General features: G+C 42.6%; 1 protein-coding gene across 1 annotated transcript in view; it reads right to left on the minus strand.

The window, feature by feature from the left end:
• The window catches only part of LOC130069343 (ephrin type-A receptor 7), a gene marked incomplete at its 3' end in the record, with an annotated part of 123,815 nt that overhangs the window by 84,841 nt on the left and 17,351 nt on the right, over positions 1-21,623 (minus strand). Inside the window, exons 2-3 of the mRNA XM_056233167.1 lie at positions 4,719-4,783; positions 1,215-1,884 (exon numbers count right to left, since the gene is read on the minus strand). Coding sequence (XP_056089142.1) covers positions 1,215-1,884; positions 4,719-4,783 — 735 coding nt within the window. The remainder of the gene's footprint in view (positions 1-1,214; positions 1,885-4,718; positions 4,784-21,623) is intronic.

Below are 21,623 nucleotides of genomic sequence, written 5' to 3' on the forward strand. Positions count from 1 at the left end.
TGAGCTTAAAAAATAAATGTATGCATATTATATTATTATATTATAATGTTATTTTTAAAATATAAAATAATGTAAAATAATATTATATTAATGTTATTTTAATATAATATAATATAATATATTTAAAGGATCCTATCCAAAAAAATGGTTTTATAGGTTTGTGTGGCATCTTTCAAAACAAGAGCATCTTCAAGTTTACAAACTACAGCAAATCTTTAAATTTGGCCGAAGTGTATCGTACTTTAGTTCTCCGGCTCTCGTGTCACATGACTCTTAGTGGTTTATGATTCGATGACAACTAATAACAGAATAAAGACACAATGCCGGGTCTGTTGTAACAGCCTGTCGCTGTACGTGTGAAGCGACTGCCACTCACACACACTCACACAATCCTTCAAGATGTCCTGTGAAATCTCACACACACACACACACACACACACACACACACAGATCAGTGACAGACAGAAGTTTAGAGAGCGTGACGTTCCTCTGACCTCCTGAAGTCTCAACCCGCGTCACACACACACACACACACACACACACACACACAGCTGACCTCCTGAAGTCTCGCCCTGCATCACACACACACACACACGTCGACCCGCGTCACACTAACAGCTGCGCGCCTCATCATGTGACGCTCTAAACATGCGATCTCATCATCCGCCTCTGAGAGACACTCGGCTTACAGAGAACGAGAATAGACTGAAAACTCATCATGTACTCGCCCTCGCTCCGGTCCAACCCGCACCACTTTATTACAGGACAAGCAGAACTTCAAAGAATATTCCGGCTACTTCTTTCAAATATATAAAGAAAATGAATGGGACTGTCAAGCTACTAAAATGACAAAAAAAAGAATAAAAATAAAGTTTCCTGATGCCTTTTCATAGATTTGTGCAAGTTCGGGGCCTGGGTGAGTTAGTTAGTAGTGTGTTAAACTGGCGGTTATGGCAAGGGGCGGGACTTTTCCCAAACACACTCGAAGCGCTCGACCAATCACAACACACTGATCCAGCCGACCAATCAGAGCACAGTGTGCTTTCAGGAGGAGGGGCTTCATAGAGACAGGAAGTAAACAGAGCGTTACTGACAGACTGGGAAGAGAGGAGCCGCAACAATGGAGAATATGAGGAGAATAATCAACATTCAAGCAGGAAAACCTGTTCTAGTAGAGCCTGAAACTACATCACGACTGTAGGAGTGTGTCTTACCCTCACAGCTGCTGTGTCCCTCCTCATAGCCGCCGCTGCAACTGCATTTCCCGATCGGCACCAGCCATTCCCCTTCAGCACTGCAATGCATTCTGGGAGGACTGTCGGTGTCCACCTCAGAGTTATTCACACACGAGCCTCTGACCTCCACTAGAGTGGCGAACGCAGCTTCGGCCACCGTATCCGGGAACACGGCCAAGTTCTGCACCGTCGACAAGCATCGCTTATAATACACTCTCACGGAAACCAGCGCGACGCACGCGCCGACGTCCTGGAACGCCAGATGAAAGCCTTTCCGGTTCAGATGCCCGATCTCACGGACCTCCGTGTTCAGCTTCATCTTGCGCTCTCCCAGATCCCCCTGCGTGAAGCTCTCGTCCGCAGCGATGGTGTCGATCTTGCTGTACCGGTCCTCTCGGGTCACGCGGCCCAGGTCCCAGTCGGACTCGGCGTACAGGAGGTTAAAGGTCTCCTTGCAGCTTCCGGAAACCCCCGGGATGCTGTTGCAGTCTCGAAGCGTGAACTGAAGCTCGATGAAGATCCGCTGGCCGCCCTGCCGCCAGATCCAGCCCGTCTGGAGCCAGTTGTTCTGACTCGGCTCCATCACGTTACACACCTGATATGTGCGGATCGGCTTGTATTTCTCATCCACTCCGCTGATTTCCTCCCACTGGAATGAGGAAAGAAAGATCTGGTGAAAAACCAAGGTGATATTCATTGCAATTCATTTTCCATTAGCGTTGGTTAAATGCCAATGGATTCAAATGAAACAAAATGACAAAATAACTACACTTTTCAATGGGCTGTATTAACTTTTCCACTGTGCTTTAAGAATTTAAGAATAGAAGGTCTCTATGATAAAAAAAATCATTGCAAAATAAAATAAATAATATTAATAATTAAGAAAAAATTAAAAAAATTTAAAACCCCATTACATTTTCATTGTGTTTTCCCACATTTTCACTGAGCATTAACAGGCCGAACTGTAATACTTATATAAACAGATCAAATCCAATCATATTTAATCTTCAAATGTTTCCTTTGCTGCATCAAATCCCTAAAAAGGTGACATATTTGAGAAGATATGCATCTATGTACACAAAGATGTACATTAGCAAATCTCTGTAGACTTACATGCCTACATATTACAACACTGCCCATGTCAATATGTGCATCACATGTTGGTATTGATATTTATAAGGCGTGCAGTTCAATCAATCTGTAAAAAGATTAGTGGCAAATCAGCTACAGTATATCAAACACAGAACATATTAAGTGTAAAGCATCTTCAATCAGCACCACAAACAAGCTCATTGTCTGCTGGAGAGATTATAATGAGCCTCTGAAGACGAACACTCTCACAGTGTTTTCACAATTAATTGCAGTGTAATGAAGATCCTTCGTTTCTGAGGGAATTGAGCAGTTTGGCTGAGACTCTCCACTGATACGAGAATGACACACCACAGAGGTGTGTGTGTGTGTGTGTGTCCACACAGCTGTGGTGGGAGCAGGAGACAGAGGATTTAATCGCTGTCAGGTCCAGAATTAACAAGCTAAACAAATAACAGCTTGCACAGAGTCCCCAGCATGCAGCATTTCTCCTCACAGAAGACGTTACGAATGGTGAAACGTGTCGTCCTGAGCTAAAACGTCCTCTGTCAGGCTTACTGCGCATCTCAGCGATGAGTCAAACTATGCATGAAATCTTCAGCACGTGCTTTAGCATTGAGGAAGAGAGAAGGATGCGAGATGCAGGACACAGGAATGACAAAAGTGTTTATCTGAGAGAGGGGGGAAAAAGTACATTAAATATAAGGTGAAAGAAAGAGACAAAGCCTATTGATCAGAAACTACACATGGACGATAACATCACGGTTTTCTCCAGAGCAGCTATATATCTAATCAACCAATCACATAGCAGTTGCTTCAATGCATTTAGGGGTGTGGTCCTGGTCAAGACAATCTCCTGAACTCCAAACTGAATGTCAGAATGGGAAAGAAAGGTGATTTAAGCAGTTTTGAGCGTGGCATGGTTGTTGGTGCCAGACGGGCCGGTCTGAGTATTTCACAATCTGCTCAGTTACTGGGATTTTCACGCACAACCATTTCTAGGGTTTACAAAGAATGGTGTGAAAAGGGAAAAACATCCAGTATGCGGCAGTCCTGTGGGCGAAAATGCCTTGTTGATGCCAGAGGTCAGAGGAGAATGGGCCGACTGATTCAAGCTGATAGAAGAGCAACTTTGACTGAAATAACCACTCGTTACAACCGAGGTATGCAGCAAAGCATTTGTGAAGCCACAACACGCACAACCTTGAGGCGGATGGGCTACAACAGCAGAAGACTCCACCGGGTACCACTCATCTCCACTACAAATAGGAAAAAGAGGCTACAATTTGCAAGAGCTCACCAAAATTGGACAGTTGAAGACTGGAAAAATGTTGCCTGGTCTGATGAGTCTCGATTTCTGTTGAGACATTCAGATGGTAGAGTCAGAATTTGGCGTAAACAGAATGAGAACATGGATCCATCATGCCTTGTTACCACTGTGCAGGCTGGTGGTGGTGGTGTAATGGTGTGGGGGATGTTTTCTTGGCACACTTTAGGCCCCTTAGTGCCAATTGGGCATCGTTTAAATGCCACCGCCTACCTGAGCATTGTTTCTGACCATGTCCATCCCTTTATGCCCACCATGTCCCCATCCTCTGATGGCTACTTCCAGCAGGATAATGCACCATGTCACAAAGCTCGAATCATTTCAGATTGGTTTCTTGAACATGACAATGAGTTCACTGTCCTAAAATGGCCCCCACAGTCACCAGATCTCCACCCAATAGAGCATCTTTGGGATGTGGTGGAACGGGAGCTTCGTGCCCTGGATGTGCATCCCACAAATCTCCATCAACTGCAAGATGCTATCCTATCAATATGGGCCAACATTTCTAAAGAATGCTTTCAGCACCTTGTTGAATCAACGCCACATAGAATTAAGGCATTTCTCAAGGCGAAAGTGGGTCAAACACAGTATTAGTATGGTGTTCCTAATAATCCTTTAGGTGAGTGTATATATAAATAATGAACTAAATTAATAACTTTTTTACAACAAAAATGAAGCATCACTGAACTTACTTAAGCTGGACTATGACACTATTTTCTTCTGGAAACAAACGTGGTTGCTTTATTTTCCTGTTATCTCTGTAAAGCTGCTCTGAAACACTCTGTATTGTAAAAAGCGCTGTATAAATAAAGCTGACTTGAACATTTGCGTTAAACATTACGCTTCTGCATCTGTTTGAAGCGCTTCATATAAAGCACTCATGTTTCATGCACTTATCCCGCAGGAAAGATTTCTGATAATTTCAGATTTGTGTTTTGTTCATAGAATTGCATAACTCACTACTGTAAAATGACGTGAATGTGATGTGATTTTATCATTTGTTGCTGCAGCTCTACAATGAACTATTATAGTTTCTTCAAAGTAATCTGATAAATAGAAAGGCTTACCCCATTAGAAGGATATGAGGTCCAACCCAGCTCTGCCTGGGACTCCTTCGAGTTCAGCAACACAACTGCAGGGAAAAAACAAAAGCAAGAGAGAAACAATATAAGAAGGACTCATTAAATTGGCAATTATATGTTGTGCAATTTCTTTCTCACTGTCAGAACACATAGAGCTGATCGTGTTTAATAACAATGAACACACATTCAGCTCAAATGAGGACTGACAGACCTGCAGTGCTGCACTCAGTGAACGAACTGCACCGGTCATCATGATAACGGTTGGTGAACCACAGGAATATTGACCAAATTCAACTGGTCTGCGGCACAATGTGCTGGTTTAACATTTAAACAATAATTATCAAAGGGAAAAGAAATGTTTTACACCACCAGCATGATGATGCAACAGAGCCCAAGAGGCCTGTGAAGCAAATTCATGCTGGCATTTGTCATTTCTGCTGCATTTTTACAATTACAAAGCCTTAATATGAACCTCCACTTCCAAACTCAATGTAAATGAGCAGTGCACCAGTGAATGTTGTTATTCAGCGATTTGAACAAGTACAGGACTGTGTAAACAAACTCGGGCAGTCAAGAGCAGTCAAAATTAAACATTATTTAATGACTCGTAAATGTAAGTACACATTGATGCCCTAAGACACGAAACGAGTGGTTTTTGTGAGAAAACGAACAGTATTTATATTGTTTTTACCTCTTGTAACCACAGCCATGTCCAAGTTATCTGAGGGCGCGGACGCTTCCGTGTGTGACGTGTACGCAGACTGGTGCATAGATATATATATACCCTAGATGTCGCCTTGGCTAAGGTTTCGTTCCAATGAACTGCCGTCGCCAAGGCGACATCTAGTTTATCTATGCACCAGTCTGCGTACACGTCACACACGGAAGCGTCCGCGCCCTCAGATAACTTGGACATGGCTGTGGTTACAAGAGGTAAAAACAATATAAATACTGTTCGTTTTCTCACAAAAACCACTCGTTTCGTGTCTTAGGGCATCAATGTGTACTTACATTTACGAGTCATTAAATAATGTTTAATTTTGACTGCTCTTTGAGGAGGACCCCCTTCACCTCCATTGTATGACTGACAGACAACAACGGTTTTACCTAAAATTATCAAAATTGAAGATACTGTGGAAACAAAGACACCTACATCTTGGATGCACTGGAGGTAAGCTAAAACATATCAAAAATTAATTTCAAAGTGAACTATCCCTTTAAGCCGGAATCAATTATTTGTCCGATGAAATGGTAGATGGGGAGGAAAGAAGGGGCTTCAGGAGAGTTTAGAAACTTCTGCTCACCAAAGCTGCATTTATTTGATAAAAAATACAGCTGTTTTCTATGTGAATATACAGTAAAGTGTAATTTATTCCTGTGATCAAAGCTGAATGTTCAGCATCATTACTCCAGTCTTCAGTGTCACATGACCCTTCAGAAATCACTCTAATATGAGGATCTGATGCTCAAGAAACAGTTATGATTATTATCAGTGTTGAACACAGCTGTGCTGCTTGTTTATTGTGATGCGGTTTATTTTTCAGGACTCTTTAATAAAAAGTTCAAAAGAACACCATTTGAAATAGAAATCTTTTGTAACATTATACATGTCTTTACTGTTTTGATCAATTTAATGCATCCCTGCCTATAGTAAAAGTATGAATGTCTAGCAAAAGAAAACAAGTTTTGAATGACACCATGTTAGCCTAATTAGTGTATTAGACTATGCCACATTTCTCCCATCATTTTGCCAAACATGGTTGTGTATCAGAAGCTGAATTATTCATGATTAATTGCCGTCACAAACGCTTGTTTCTCTTTACTTGGCTCATGCATTGACGCAGCATCAGTCCTCACACAAACACACGCTCGACATCACAACACCAGTCAGAAAACTCTTCATTACAAGCCGGAGGAGCACTTGTATCATACAGCGTTTATCAGATACAGTATCATATCATACAGCGTTTCTCAGATACAGTATCATATCATACAGCGTTTCTCAGATACAGTATCATATCATACAGCGTTTCTCAGATACAGTATCATATCATACAGCGTTTATCATAGATACAATATCATACAGCGTTTCTCATAGATACAGTATCATATCATACAGCGTGTATCATAGATACAGTATCATATCATACAGCGTGTATCATAGATACAGTATCATGTCATACAGCGTTTATCATAGATACAGTATCATATCATACAGCGTGTATCATAGATACAGTATCATATCATACAGCGTGTATCATAGATACAGTATCATATCATACAGCGTGTATCATAGATACAGTATCATATCATACAGCGTTTATCATAGATACAGTATCATATCATACAGCGTTTATCATAGATACAGTATCATATCATACAGCGTGTATCATAGATACAGTATCATATCATACAGCGTGTATCATAGATACAGTATCATATCATACAGCGTGTATCATAGATACAGTATCATATCATACAGCGTTTATCATAGATACAGTATCATATACAGCGTGTATCATAGATACAGTATCATATCATACAGCGTTTATCATAGATACAGTATCATATCATACAGCGTGTATCATAGATACAGTATCATATCATACAGCGTGTATCATAGATACAGTATCATATACAGCGTGTATCATAGATACAGTATCATATCATACAGCGTTTATCATAGATACAGTATCATATCATACAGCGTGTATCATAGATACAGTATCATATCATACAGCGTTTATCATAGATACAGTATCATATCATACAGCGTTTATCATAGATACAGTATCATATCATACAGCGTGTATCATAGATACAGTATCATATCATACAGCGTTTATCATAGATACAGTATCATATCATACAGCGTGTATCATAGATACAGTATCATATCATACAGCGTTTATCATAGATACAGTATCATATCATACAGCGTTTATCATAGATACAGTATCATATCATACAGCGTGTATCATAGATACAGTATCATATCATACAGCGTGTATCATAGATACAGTATCATATCATACAGCGTGTATCATAGATACAGTATCATATCATACAGCGTTTATCATAGATACAGTATCATATACAGCGTGTATCATAGATACAGTATCATATCATACAGCGTTTATCATAGATACAGTATCATATCATACAGCGTGTATCATAGATACAGTATCATATCATACAGCGTGTATCATAGATACAGTATCATATACAGCGTGTATCATAGATACAGTATCATATCATACAGCGTTTATCATAGATACAGTATCATATCATACAGCGTGTATCATAGATACAGTATCATATCATACAGCGTGTATCATAGATACAGTATCATATACAGCGTGTATCATAGATACAGTATCATATCATACAGCGTTTATCATAGATACAGTATCATATCATACAGCGTGTATCATAGATACAGTATCATATCATACAGCGTGTATCATAGATACAGTATCATATACAGCGTGTATCATAGATACAGTATCATATCACACAGCGTTTATCATAGACACAGTATCATATCATACAGCGTTTATCATAGATACAGTATCATATCATACAGCGTGTATCATAGATACAGTATCATATCATACAGCGTTTATCATAGATACAGTATCATATCATACAGCGTTTATCATAGATACAGTATCATATCATACAGCGTTTATCATAGATACAGCGTGACTCAGAGCATCTCTACCCTGCCAAGTCAAATGTACTGAAGGCCAGTATTTTATGTTCCCAAGGTTTTCTGTGGTAAACAAAGACATAAATTTCAGTGTTCTGACTTCACCTCGGTTGGTTTGAGTGATTTTATTTATTTTTCCAGAACAGCTGTTGCTCGGTCTCTCCACGTTTAGGGGACAAGATGCCATTTGATTTCTGCTGACACGGACCCCCTACTGACTCGACCTTGAGGAGACGAACCGAGGCAGAGCCACAGCCGAGGTCAGACTACACACAGCCGTCGCTCGCAGGGACTCAGAGACACACGTGAGGTCATTCAGCGACACGAGAAACAGCAAAAACAAGCAGTGGAAGCAATCCTTCACCCAAAAAAAGCATTTACTCACCATCGTCGTTCCAAACCCATTTGACTTGTGGAACACACATGGATATATCTGAAATGTGATCTTTTTAAAGTATTTTCTAAATGCATGTTATATTGATCTAATTGTTATTCATATGATTCATCCATACGTTTGTCCATTTACTGTATTTATTGGATAAGAACAAAACTTTACAGAAAACAGTAGTGTCATCATCCAGCTTAATTCAGTTAGAGCTGCTTCGACTGTTTCATAAGCCAAACTGAATCAACACTGAACCGACTTCATCTGAATAAGGACACTATTGTCGTTTTTAGAGCTGCTTAACAGAAGAACTGAGTTCTGTTTGCATCATTGATTCTGTTTTTCCTGTTTATCACTGAAACAATAAAGGGGACTTGACTTAAAACTGTCCTTTTCTTACAATCGACTGCAAACTTGCATTCAGATCAGCCTCTATCCAATCAACAACCTCCATTTTTTCTTTTCCAATAATCCAAGTTTCCCTCGGATGTACAGTACGTCATGATACGGAAGAAGAATACTCACGACAAGTCACTCTATTCCATGCAATTTCAATTAACATAGAATGTAACGGTTAACCTTAAAAAATGCAAATGCAGCATAAGTGTCATAAAACTCAAGCGCTACATTCCAAGCCGACTGAAGACATGCGATACGATAGCTTTGGGTAATTTAAAGTCCCCTGTAGTCAATCATTTTATCCCCTAAAACTCATCTTTTAAATCACCAAAATCAAAAAAATTCTTCATTCCTTTAAATATCTTGAATGTAACTTGACACCATTGCCTCATTTAGTATGCGCGGTTCTATGAATATGCAAATGAGCCCCGGCTCCACTCACTCAGCTCAGAGATCCACTGGTTGACGATCACACGTTGATCTGATTGGTTACAAGGTCGTTTGTGACGTCAGAAACACCAGCGATTTCAAACCGTGTTTTTGAGACTGTCTTTGGTTCACTGCAGTTTTAAGCAGAAAATACTCAGCAATGCTGTCGACTTATGAACTTACACATGGTGTGTCTTAAAGCACATTAAAAACACCACATAGACACATAAACAACATTAAAAGCTGGATCTTCACCACAGGGGGACTTTAAGTGGTTGTTGACGGAGAATCGTTCTCGACAGTCGTATTCCCCATTCACACTCACTATCTAAAGAAGAGCAGCTGGGACATTCTGCTAAACATTTCATTTTATATTCAACAGATGAAAGAAAATCATACAGGTTTGGAACGACATATTTTCATTTATGCATGAACTATTCTATAAATTTGAGCCAAAATGAGCAAGAACATCATTCCGGTGTCTTTGGTTTAAAAAATACACGCGTCTCTTTTTAGCAAATATACTGAAACCAAATAACCTTCATTACATTAAGCACTACACTTCCCTCTCGATATTAGCAGAACCTGGGAGCAAAAAAACAATCAATTTACCCTCAAACAAAGACGACGTCTCGGACTGACTGAAGGATGTGCTTGTGTCACAAGGGCACTGATCTCCCTGTCAAACCCGACACACACACACACACACACACACACATGTAAATCCCAGTGAAAGAATTATAATATGAGAACCATACAATTCAATAGAGGGGATTAGCCACATGTTGTTAAACTCTCTTCCATGAAGCTTATCTGCATATATACATAAAGCACAGAACGCACCAATCAGAGTTCAGAGACCTGCGGGACACTCATCGGCCAAACATTATCCCTCTAATAAGCACACACACACACACACACACACACACGCTCGGTACGTGCATACACTCGCTCGTAGCGTTAAAGCCAACCGAATGGCAAAGCGCATTAAGTTGAAGCCCCATACAGACCTTTATGACCTCATTAAACTTTCAGCTCCGCCATTGGGGTGTAAAGAGCGCTTGCTTTTCTCTAGGGTTGTATGGAAATGCTCTCACACACACACACACCAGCCGCTGAATCCTAATAACAGCTGTTTGCCTGGGTTTCGGCACAGGGGAGGCGTATTCACCAGCACTTCTCAGTCACTCTCGCTCTTCTTCTGATCAGCTTGGCGTCGTTTGGAAATGGGTCACGGCGGCGAACGGCCCGCTTTTACAAACACGACCCCCTCCGAGCCGACGCCACACGACATCCTTCGCAAAACCCGATTGCTTGGCTCTTACATTATCTTGACAGCGCCAGACTCAGAGGCACACACACACACACAAATGTTGCATTAATGAAGAGAGGATTGAGACGAACCACGTCAGCCATTCGGATGAGATTTGCCATTCAGATGCAAGAGATTTTCTGTGTTTGGTCAGTGAGATTGAGAGAGTCTGGCGCAAATTAGAACTGCAGCATTAATCGTTAAACGATCTTGACTCAGACACAGTAGAATTATTTATGTCTTACAATCATTCAAATCATTCAAATTCAAGTTTAGTGTGTATATAAACACTGATGTTTAGGGTAGTGATCAAAATAAAGTAAATCGCCTTCAATTTTATTGTTAAACCAGTAGGTGGCGACATGTGACTTAATGTGTTTGAATCATTGGGTGTGTTCGATGTGAAGCGGCGCTACTCAGACCGATCTGTGTATGACATAAGACCGCAAGAGCGATTCGAACGCATTAAGAGCCGCCAGCTCTCGGCATACACACACTCTTCACAACAAACACACCTATTCATTCAAGAGATCTGTTAAAAAATGCTTATTCATCCAGTAATCAAACAAGTGAAGCCTTTGAGTCATTGAATCATTCACTCAACCGATTAAAAAGGATATCAGTAGGGATATATCGGCCACCATATCGGTATCGCCTGATATATGTCCATTATTGATGTTATCGTTATCGGCCGATAAAACAAAAACTTTGCCCGATATATTAAAGCCGATAAATAATGTATTATTGCTCATAACGAGTCTGTGACGGTGTGTGTTCAGTCATGATGTGCTGACGGAGACGAGTGTGTGTTCAGTCATGATGTGCTGACGGAGACGAGTGTGTGTTCAGTCATGAAGTGCTGACGGAGACGAGTGTGTGTTCAGTCATGATGTGCTGACGGAGACGTGAGTGTGTGTTCAGTCATGATGTGCTGACGGAGGCGTGAGTGTGTGTTCAGTCATGATGTGCTGACGGAGGCGTGAGTGTGTGTTCAGTCATGATGTGCTGACGGAGGCGTGAGTGTGTGTTCAGTCATGATGTGCTGACGGAGACGAGTGTGTGTTCAGTCATGATGTGCTGACGGAGGCGTGAGTGTGTTCAGTCATGATGTGCTGACGGAGGCGTGAGTGTGTTCAGTCATGATGTGCTGACGGAGGCGTGAGTGTGTTCAGTCATGATGTGCTGACGGAGACGCGAGTGTGTGTTCAGTCATGATGTGCTGACGGAGACGCGAGTGTGTGTTCAGTCATGATGTGCTGACGGAGGCGTGAGTGTGTGTTCAGTCATGATGTGCTGACGGAGGCGTGAGTGTGTGTTCAGTCATGATGTGCTGACGGAGACGAGTGTGTGTTCAGTCATGATGTGCTGACGGAGGCGTGAGTGTGTTCAGTCATGATGTGCTGACGGAGACGCGAGTGTGTGTTCAGTCATGATGTGCTGACGGAGACGAGTGTGTGTTCAGTCATGAAGTGCTGACGGAGACGAGTGTGTGTTCAGTCATGATGTGCTGACGGAGACGTGAGTGTGTGTTCAGTCATGATGTGCTGACGGAGGCGTGAGTGTGTTCAGTCATGATGTGCTGACGGAGACGCGAGTGTGTGTTCAGTCATGATGTGCTGACGGAGACGCGAGTGTGTGTTCAGTCATGATGTGCTGACGGAGGCGTGAGTGTGTGTTCAGTCATGATGTGCTGACGGAGACGAGTGTGTGTTCAGTCATGATGTGCTGACGGAGGCGTGAGTGTGTTCAGTCATGATGTGCTGACGGAGACGCGAGTGTGTGTTCAGTCATGATGTGCTGACGGAGACGCGAGTGTGTGTTCAGTCATGATGTGCTGACGGAGACGTGAGTGTGTGTTCAGTCATGATGTGCTGACGGAGGCGTGAGTGTGTGTTCAGTCATGATGTGCTGACGGAGGCGTGAGTGTGTGTTCAGTCATGATGTGCTGACGGAGACGAGTGTGTGTTCAGTCATGATGTGCTGATGGAGACGAGTGTGTGTTCAGTCATGATGTGCTGACGGAGGCGTGAGTGTGTGTTCAGTCATGATGTGCTGACGGAGACGAGTGTGTGTTCAGTCATGATGTGCTGACGGAGACGGGAGTGTGTGTTCAGTCATGATGTGCTGACGGAGACGAGTGTGTGTTCAGTCATGATGTGCTGACGGAGACGAGAGTGTGTTCAGTCATGATGTGCTGACGGAGGCGTGAGTGTGTGTTCAGTCATGATGTGCTGACGGAGGCGTGAGTGTGTGTTCAGTCATGATGTGCTGACGGAGATGAGTGTGTGTTCAGTCATGATGTGCTGACGGAGACGAGTGTGTGTTCAGTCATGATGTGCTGACGGAGACGGGAGTGTGTGTTCAGTCATGATGTGCTGACGGAGACGAGTGTGTGTTCAGTCATGATGTGCTGACGGAGACGTGAGTGTGTGTTCAGTCATGATGTGCTGACGGAGGCGTGAGTGTGTGTTCAGTCATGATGTGCTGACGGAGACGTGAGTGTGTGTTCAGTCATGATGTGCTGACGGAGACGAGTGTGTGTTCAGTCATGATGTGCTGACGGAGACGAGTGTGTGTTCAGTCATGATGTGCTGACGGAGGCGTGAGTGTGTGTTCAGTCATGATGTGCTGACGAAGGCGTGAGTGTGTGTTCAGTCATGATGTGCTGACGGAGACGTGAGTGTGTGTTCAGTCATGATGTGCTGACGGAGACGTAAGTGTGTGTTCAGTCATGATGTGCTGACGGAGACGAGTGTGTGTTCAGTCATGATGTGCTGACGGAGACGAGTGTGTGTTCAGTCACGATGTGCTGACGGAGACGAGTGTGTGTTCAGTCATGATGTGCTGACGGAGACGAGTGTGTGTTCAGTCACGATGTGCTGATGGAGACGAGTGTGTGTTCAGTCACGATGTGCTGACGGAGACGAGTGTGTGTTCAGTCACGATGTGCTGACGGAGACGAGTGTGTGTTCAGTCATGATGTGCTGACGGAGACGGGAGTGTGTGTTCAGTCATGATGTGCTGACGGAGGCGTGAGTGTGTGTTCAGTCATGATGTGCTGACGGAGGCGTGAGTGTGTGTTCAGTCATGATGTGCTGACGGAGACGCGAGTGTGTGTTCAGTCATGATGTGCTGACGGAGACGAGTGTGTGTTCAGTCATGATGTGCTGACGGAGACGAGTGTGTGTTCAGTCATGATGTGCTGACGGAGGCGTGAGTGTGTGTTCAGTCATGATGTGCTGACGGAGACGAGTGTGTGTTCAGTCATGATGTGCTGACGGAGACGAGTGTGTGTTCAGTCATGATGTGCTGACGGAGGCGTGAGTGTGTGTTCAGTCATGATGTGCTGACGGAGACGAGTGTGTGTTCAGTCATGATGTGCTGACGGAGACGAGTGTGTGTTCAGTCATGATGTGCTGATGGAGACGAGTGTGTGTTCAGTCATGATGTGCTGATGGAGACGAGTGTGTGTTCAGTCATGATGTGCTGACGGAGACGAGTGTGTGTTCAGTCATGATGTGCTGACGGAGACGAGTGTGTGTTCAGTCATGATGTGCTAATGGAGACGAGTGTGTGTTCAGTCATGATGTGCTGACGGAGGCGTGAGTGTGTGTTCAGTCATGATGTGCTGACGGAGACGTGAGTGTGTGTTCAGTCATGATGTGCTGACGGAGGCGTGAGTGTGTGTTCAGTCATGATGTGCTGACGGAGGCGTGAGTGTGTGTTCAGTCATGATGTGCTGACGGAGGCGTGAGTGTGTGTTCAGTCATGATGTGCTGACGGAGACGAGTGTGTGTTCAGTCATGATGTGCTGACGGAGACGAGTGTGTGTTCAGTCATGATGTGCTGACGGAGACGAGTGTGTGTTCAGTCATGATGTGCTGACGGAGGCGTGAGTGTGTGTTCAGTCATGATGTGCTGACGGAGACGAGTGTGTGTTCAGTCATGATGTGCTGACGGAGGCGTGAGTGTGTGTTCAGTCATGATGTGCTGACGGAGACGAGTGTGTGTTCAGTCATGATGTGCTGACGGAGACGAGTGTGTGTTCAGTCATGATGTGCTGACGGAGACGAGTGTGTGTTCAGTCATGATGTGCTGATGGAGACGAGTGTGTGTTCAGTCACGATGTGCTGACGGAGACGAGTGTGTGTTCAGTCATGATGTGCTGACGGAGACGAGTGTGTGTTCAGTCATGATGTGCTGACGGAGGCGTGAGTGTGTGTTCAGTCATGATGTGCTGACGGAGACGAGTGTGTGTTCAGTCATGATGTGCTGACGGAGACGAGTGTGTGTTCAGTCATGATGTGCTGACGGAGACGAGTGTGTGTTCAGTCATGATGTGCTGATGGAGACGAGTGTGTGTTCAGTCATGATGTGCTGACGGAGACGAGTGTGTGTTCAGTCATGATGTGCTGACGGAGACGAGTGTGTGTTCAGTCATGATGTGCTGACGGAGGCGTGAGTGTGTGTTCAGTCATGATGTGCTGATGGAGACGAGTGTGTGTTCAGTCACGATGTGCTGACGGAGACGAGTGTGTGTTCAGTCATGATGTGCTGACGGAGACGAGTGTGTGTTCAGTCATGATGTGCTGACGGAGACGAGTGTGTGTTCAGTCATGATGTGCTGACGGAGACGGGAGTGTGTGTTCAGTCATGATGTGCTGACGGAGACGTGAGTGTGTGTTCAGTCATGATGTGCTGACGGAGGCGTGAGTGTGTGTTCAGTCATGATGTGCTGACGGAGGCGTGAGTGTGTGTTCAGTCATGATGTGCTGACGGAGACGAGTGTGTGTTCAGTCATGATGTGCTGACGGAGACGTGAGTGTGTGTTCAGTCATGATGTGCTGACGGAGACGAGTGTGTGTTCAGTCATGATGTGCTGACGGAGACGAGTGTGTGTTCAGTCATGATGTGCTGACGGAGGTGTGAGTGTGTGTTCAGTCATGATGTGCTGACGGAGGTGTGAGTGTGTGTTCAGTCATGATGTGCTGACGGAGGCGTGAGTGTGTGTTCAGTCATGATGTGCTGACGGAGACGAGTGTGTGTTCAGCTCGACTCGTAACGTCACGATCCCCCGCCAGAGCCTCTGAGCTGTCAGAGCAGAGAGAGAAGTAACTTAATGTGCTTATCAAGAGATTCAGGGTCATTAAACGGCCAAGGAATTACTTAAGACTGACATATTCAGCTTTAAACGCTCCTTTGCCTCATGTCCTGTAGAGATGATTCAGAATTAAGCAAGTAAATGCAAGAGTTCTACTGAAGTGGAGGAGGAGGAAAAGTCTATTAAGAAATCGGCCCATAGTTCTCTTCATAGCTCAGCACGTCCACTCTCGCCTGGGTTCATCACAAATCCATGTTTCCTCATTTTGAAACACACGTCAGGAATGAAGACAGCAGTCGCTGATATGAGGGCAGGGTCATGTGACTCCCGGAGAGCCGTCTTACATAACACACACACATATGAGGAGCGAGCCGAGTCAACATGATTAGAAGCCATCAGAGACACGACAGACAGCTCGGATTAATGCTTACTCAGAGTGACAGAACTGTTCTACAGGACAAATCAAACGTTTGTGCGGAAAATGCATTCAGATATTGAACAAATCCAATTTTACAACTTCTAATGAAATTTTGACAGGTGGGTGCACTGTTTTGGGTGGTTGTTAGGCATTTGATAACACACACACACACACACACACACACGTTTACTTAGCTATCTAAATGGGGACGTTCCATAGACGTGTAGGTTTTTGTTGTACAGTATAAAAACAATTATATCTCACTCACACACACACTAACCCGTTCATTAAACCAACCCATCACACACACTAAACCGACCTATCACACACAACTTTCTGCATTTTTACATTTTCAAAAAAAAACTCGAATTACTTTATTTTCATACCAGTTTTACAAATGAGGCCGTCCATAAAGGGAGGTTTTGGAAATTTTGTCAGGTTTTGGTCACTTCTGGGTACAGATTTGTTCCCAAAATATAGTTAAGTAGATACACACACACACACACCTTTGTTTCTCGAGCTCCTGTCCCACACACACACACACACACACACACACACACACACACTTTTGTTTCTTGAGCTCCTGTCCCACACACACACACACACACACACACACACACACACACACACACACACCTTTGTTTCTCGAGCTCCTGTCCCACACACACACACTTTTGTTTCTTGAGCTCCTGTCCCACACACACACACACACACACACTTTTGTTTCTTGAGCTCCTGTCCCACACACACACACACACACACACACCTTTGTTTCTCGAGCTCCTGTCCCACACACACACACACACACCTTTGTTTCTCGAGCTCCTGTCCCACACACACACACACACACACTTTTGTTTCTTGAGCTCCTGTCCCACACACACACACACACACACACCTTTGTTTCTCCAGCTCCTGTCCCACACACACACACACACCTTTGTTTCTCGAGCTCCTGTCCCACACACACACACACACCTTTGTTTCTCGAGCTCCTGTCCCACACACACACACACACCTTTGTTTCTCGAGCTCCTGTCCCACTTAACCTTGCTGCTGATTGCTGTGTTTGTGAACGGTCAGGGATTCTCCATGTAAACCGCAGCTCTTCTCCGAGCGAGAGGACAGTGTTAGTGGAGCTTTCATACACACTTCAATAATTGAGGCCGTATCGTTGTTGGTTCCTCCATTACCTCTGGCCAAGTCGAGCAAAAGAATGTTTTATTCAGACCAGAGCTGCTATTTGTGCACAAAAGCGGATGCTCTCTCCCGGTGTGTCTCTGCCCGTGCGGGTCGGCGTTTCCCTTTAAATGTCAAGTGGGTTTAATTCAGTTTGAGTTTCAGCAGAACGCTTTACTGTGTCGTTTGAGAACCTGAGACGGCGTAACCGAGGTTATGGAGGAACAAGTCAAATCTGATTCAAAATCAAACAATAAGAGATGCACTAAAATATCAATGTTCAAAACAACATTGCTTCTTGTTCTTGAGCATCAGATCCTCATATTAGAGTGATTTCTGAAGGATCATGTGACACTGAAGACTGGAGTAATGATGCTGAACATTCAGCTTTGATCACAGGAATAAATTACACTTTACTGTATATTCACATAGAAAACAGCTGATTTACACTGGAGTAATATTTCACTGTTTTACTGTATTTATGATCAAATAAATGCAGCTTTGGTGAGCAGAAGAGACTCTTACACAAACATTAAAAATTGTAAGGACTTTAGAACTAGTTTATAATGCTGAAAATAAGAACAGAAACCTTTACATCTGACAAACATGAATATCATTATTATTAATGAAGAATTTTAATTGCTATTGAAAGCATTTGATACAGTACTTCTTTAAACAAGAAGGATCTTCTTGGTGCATTAATAGAAACAATGTATTAAAGGAGAACAGCTTACATCCCTGACTCTCTCTCTCTCTCTCTCTCTCTCTCTCTCTGTCCTTGTTAATAAGCAACGGAGTCAAAAAAGTGGAAGAGAGGTTACGTAAGTGGAAGAGAGAGAGAGGAAGAGACTTTTTTTCTCTCTCTCTCAATTTAGGAATCCAGTTTAGATCTTATTAGTGTGTGATTTTCAGCACATTAGCACATCAGCTCGCTGACAGGAGGAGGAACGTTCACTCCCACCCGTCTCTTTCATTCATCCTCAAACACACACACTTCCCTGCCCTCGAGAACACACACAGAGTCCAAATCACAGAGCCGTCGTTGACTGAACTTTCACTTTCACACACTCTCATCCGTGGTGTTTACAGTGGGCTAGTGTTCAGAGCGCTTGATGTCATCAAACCTATGATGAATGCGATGACATCGAGCTGACACACTTGAAGTCTAAAATGAGTTATTTTCCCCGCTGACACACACACACACACACACACACACACACACACACACACAGACACTACAACTGCTTGTCATAATAAATTGGAGCAGAAACCAAACATGTTGTCAACACTATGAATACATCAGTGGATCTGGACTTATAAAAAAAATCTGGGGAAAATATCCCTGGCACGTCCTGTATATTATTTTGAAGACAAAATAATATACAGGAATATAATAAAAAATATATTAAGAAATACAAATCACATAATAGCCTTGTTTGGACAAAGTTAGTGTTCAAAAGTTTGGGATCTGTACACATATAATGTGTTTTCATTTAAAGAAGTCTCTTTTTTTGCTCACCAAGCCTGCATTTATTTGATCAAAATTGTATTTGAAAAAGTATTTAACTTCTAGAAAAGAAATTAATACTTTTATTCAATAAATTCATCAAAAATCTTTTACATTACTTTTGAACTTCTGATTCTGTAAAGATTCCTGAGTAATATTCAGCTTTACGTCACAGGAATAAATACAAATTTAAAAAATATAATAAAATTAAATAAAATAAAACTTGTGATAGAAATGAAAAATGTGTGTGAAACAGAAATAAAAGAAAAGAAAGTTGACCAAACTCTTTCAAATCACATCCATATCATATCATATCATATCATTTCATATCAATCATATCATATCATATCATATCATATCATATCATATCATATCATATCATATCATATCATATCATATCAATCAGTCTGAGACTCTCTTCCTCCAGCTGTCTTTCCCCTCCGTCTTTCCATTATTACTACAGACATTGATCTCCATCCAATTGATGAATGAAGGCAAGTCAAAAGGTGTGTGTGTGTGAGAGAAAGATAGAGAGAGACAGAAAGGTCTGGGGTCGAGAGAGAACGGCCATCCATCAATACGGCACATCACGAGCCCCAGAAATCCATAATCTCGACAGCTGATCAATCAATAGGCAGAACAACGGCGCTTGTGGAAGAATACGGCCAGGCGAGTCGATAAGTTAGAATAACAGGTCTGTGCTGTTAAACTGAGGAAAGATGGAGGGATGAATGGAGGACAGAAACCTTGTGTTCACTGCAGACTGATGACAGCGAGATATATCAGTCTACAACTGAGGTTCTCAACCTCAAGATGACCTCAAATAACACGAAACAAGCTTTAAAATCAGATAAAACTACTAAAAATCAAGATATTTTAGATTGTAATTCACCTCTCATGGATATATGAGGTGGCTTCATTTTAAAAGTGGGATTTCTAGAACTGGAAAGGTCATGTAAATTAATAAAAAACAATTAAATGCCACATACTTTTATAAAGATATTTTTTTCTTGTTTTGCCAAGATTAAAAGTATATTATCGAGTAGAAATAGTAAAAGTGGAAAAGTCACCGAGCCTCTCAGTATTTTTGTGGACAATGGTGCAGTCTAAGACACGGAGAACCACTGGAGTATAAGCTCTGATCTGAAAACAGCAGGACATTTAACGTGAAAAACACTTAAGGTGCTTTAATGTACTAAAAGAGTGATATTAAAAGACCACATTCAGTACACACCTTATGATAAAACTAACTCTACACAGATGAGCCGGTGAACACACAGCATGAAAGCAACGTGATTTCTCCATAATGGTTTTACATGGAAAAACGCTTAACGAGAAACTGCACGTTGGGTTTATAATCTGGGTTCATTTACTCACTTACCTAATATATAATATGCACTGCATCATCAATAAGCGGTGTTGAATTTGGTCTTTTAATATCACCGTCTTACTACATTAGCACAAACCTGGTGACGATGACAAAGACAGCTCGTTCTGCCCTTCGAGTGGCCGTTTCTATATAAGAGTGTGACGTCACGTGGAAACTATGAGTAAATATATAAGTATATTAAGTCAGGCTTTTAATTATCATTTGTACAACTGTCAGATCTCATCGCTCGCCCGTCTCACATGGTCTCGATTCATTTATTCCATGATTGCTTATTTGCTTATCTGTGAAGTAGATAATTTGAGCATATTATTAATTCACAAAATCTTTGTTTGAAGGGGGGGGGGGGGGGGGCACTAATTATGCTAATCATGTGCAGAATGGCTTCCTTCGGGATTGAACCAGACGGCCCTTATTGCCTCTTTCCACAGGCCTGTTGATCCAGCTATATTATATGTGAGAGTATGTCCACTTTCACAGCATTTATAAAGATTACTTCCAGTGAGATTTTGAAGTGCATATCTAAGAGTTGCGAATGGCAGTGAAGTGATGCTACTGACGCTGATAGGTCACATGATAATGACAACATGACGATGTGCATCCATACTACACGCATTCATACTGTCTAGAACATACGCAAAACGCAAAGTATTATTCAAAGTAAGACCCTACTCTGAGTGTGAGATTATAGGCCTTCGGGAAACTGCATGTTAGTGTTGATAAATCTCCATTCTAATCATTTAACCAAGCTTGCAATCAAAATGCTCGTTTGATTTTTTAGCCTCAACCAGGTCAAAGTTCACTGACTTCCCCAGATGTGTTGTATTGACTGTTGCCTTTGGCAAAGAAAAGGTCATCACTGGAAGACCTCGCATCAGTTTCAAGCTCATCGAAGCGAGTGCTTCCCATCAGAACACCTGAGGCTCATGAGGAAAGCAGAAAGTGTCCAGAACACTGCGGTTCATCACTAGACCTAACGACGGAGCTTTTCACCAGTAATGGACCATAAAGGGTTTCCCAACGAACGTATTTTCTAGTGGTGAGGAAATGATCTGCCAAAC

The sequence above is a fragment of the Rhinichthys klamathensis genome, unplaced genomic scaffold (assembly GCF_029890125.1).
Source record: "Rhinichthys klamathensis goyatoka isolate OS25496 unplaced genomic scaffold, OSU_Roscu_1.1 h1tg000361l_1, whole genome shotgun sequence".
Classification (NCBI taxonomy): domain Eukaryota; kingdom Metazoa; phylum Chordata; class Actinopteri; order Cypriniformes; family Leuciscidae; genus Rhinichthys; species Rhinichthys klamathensis.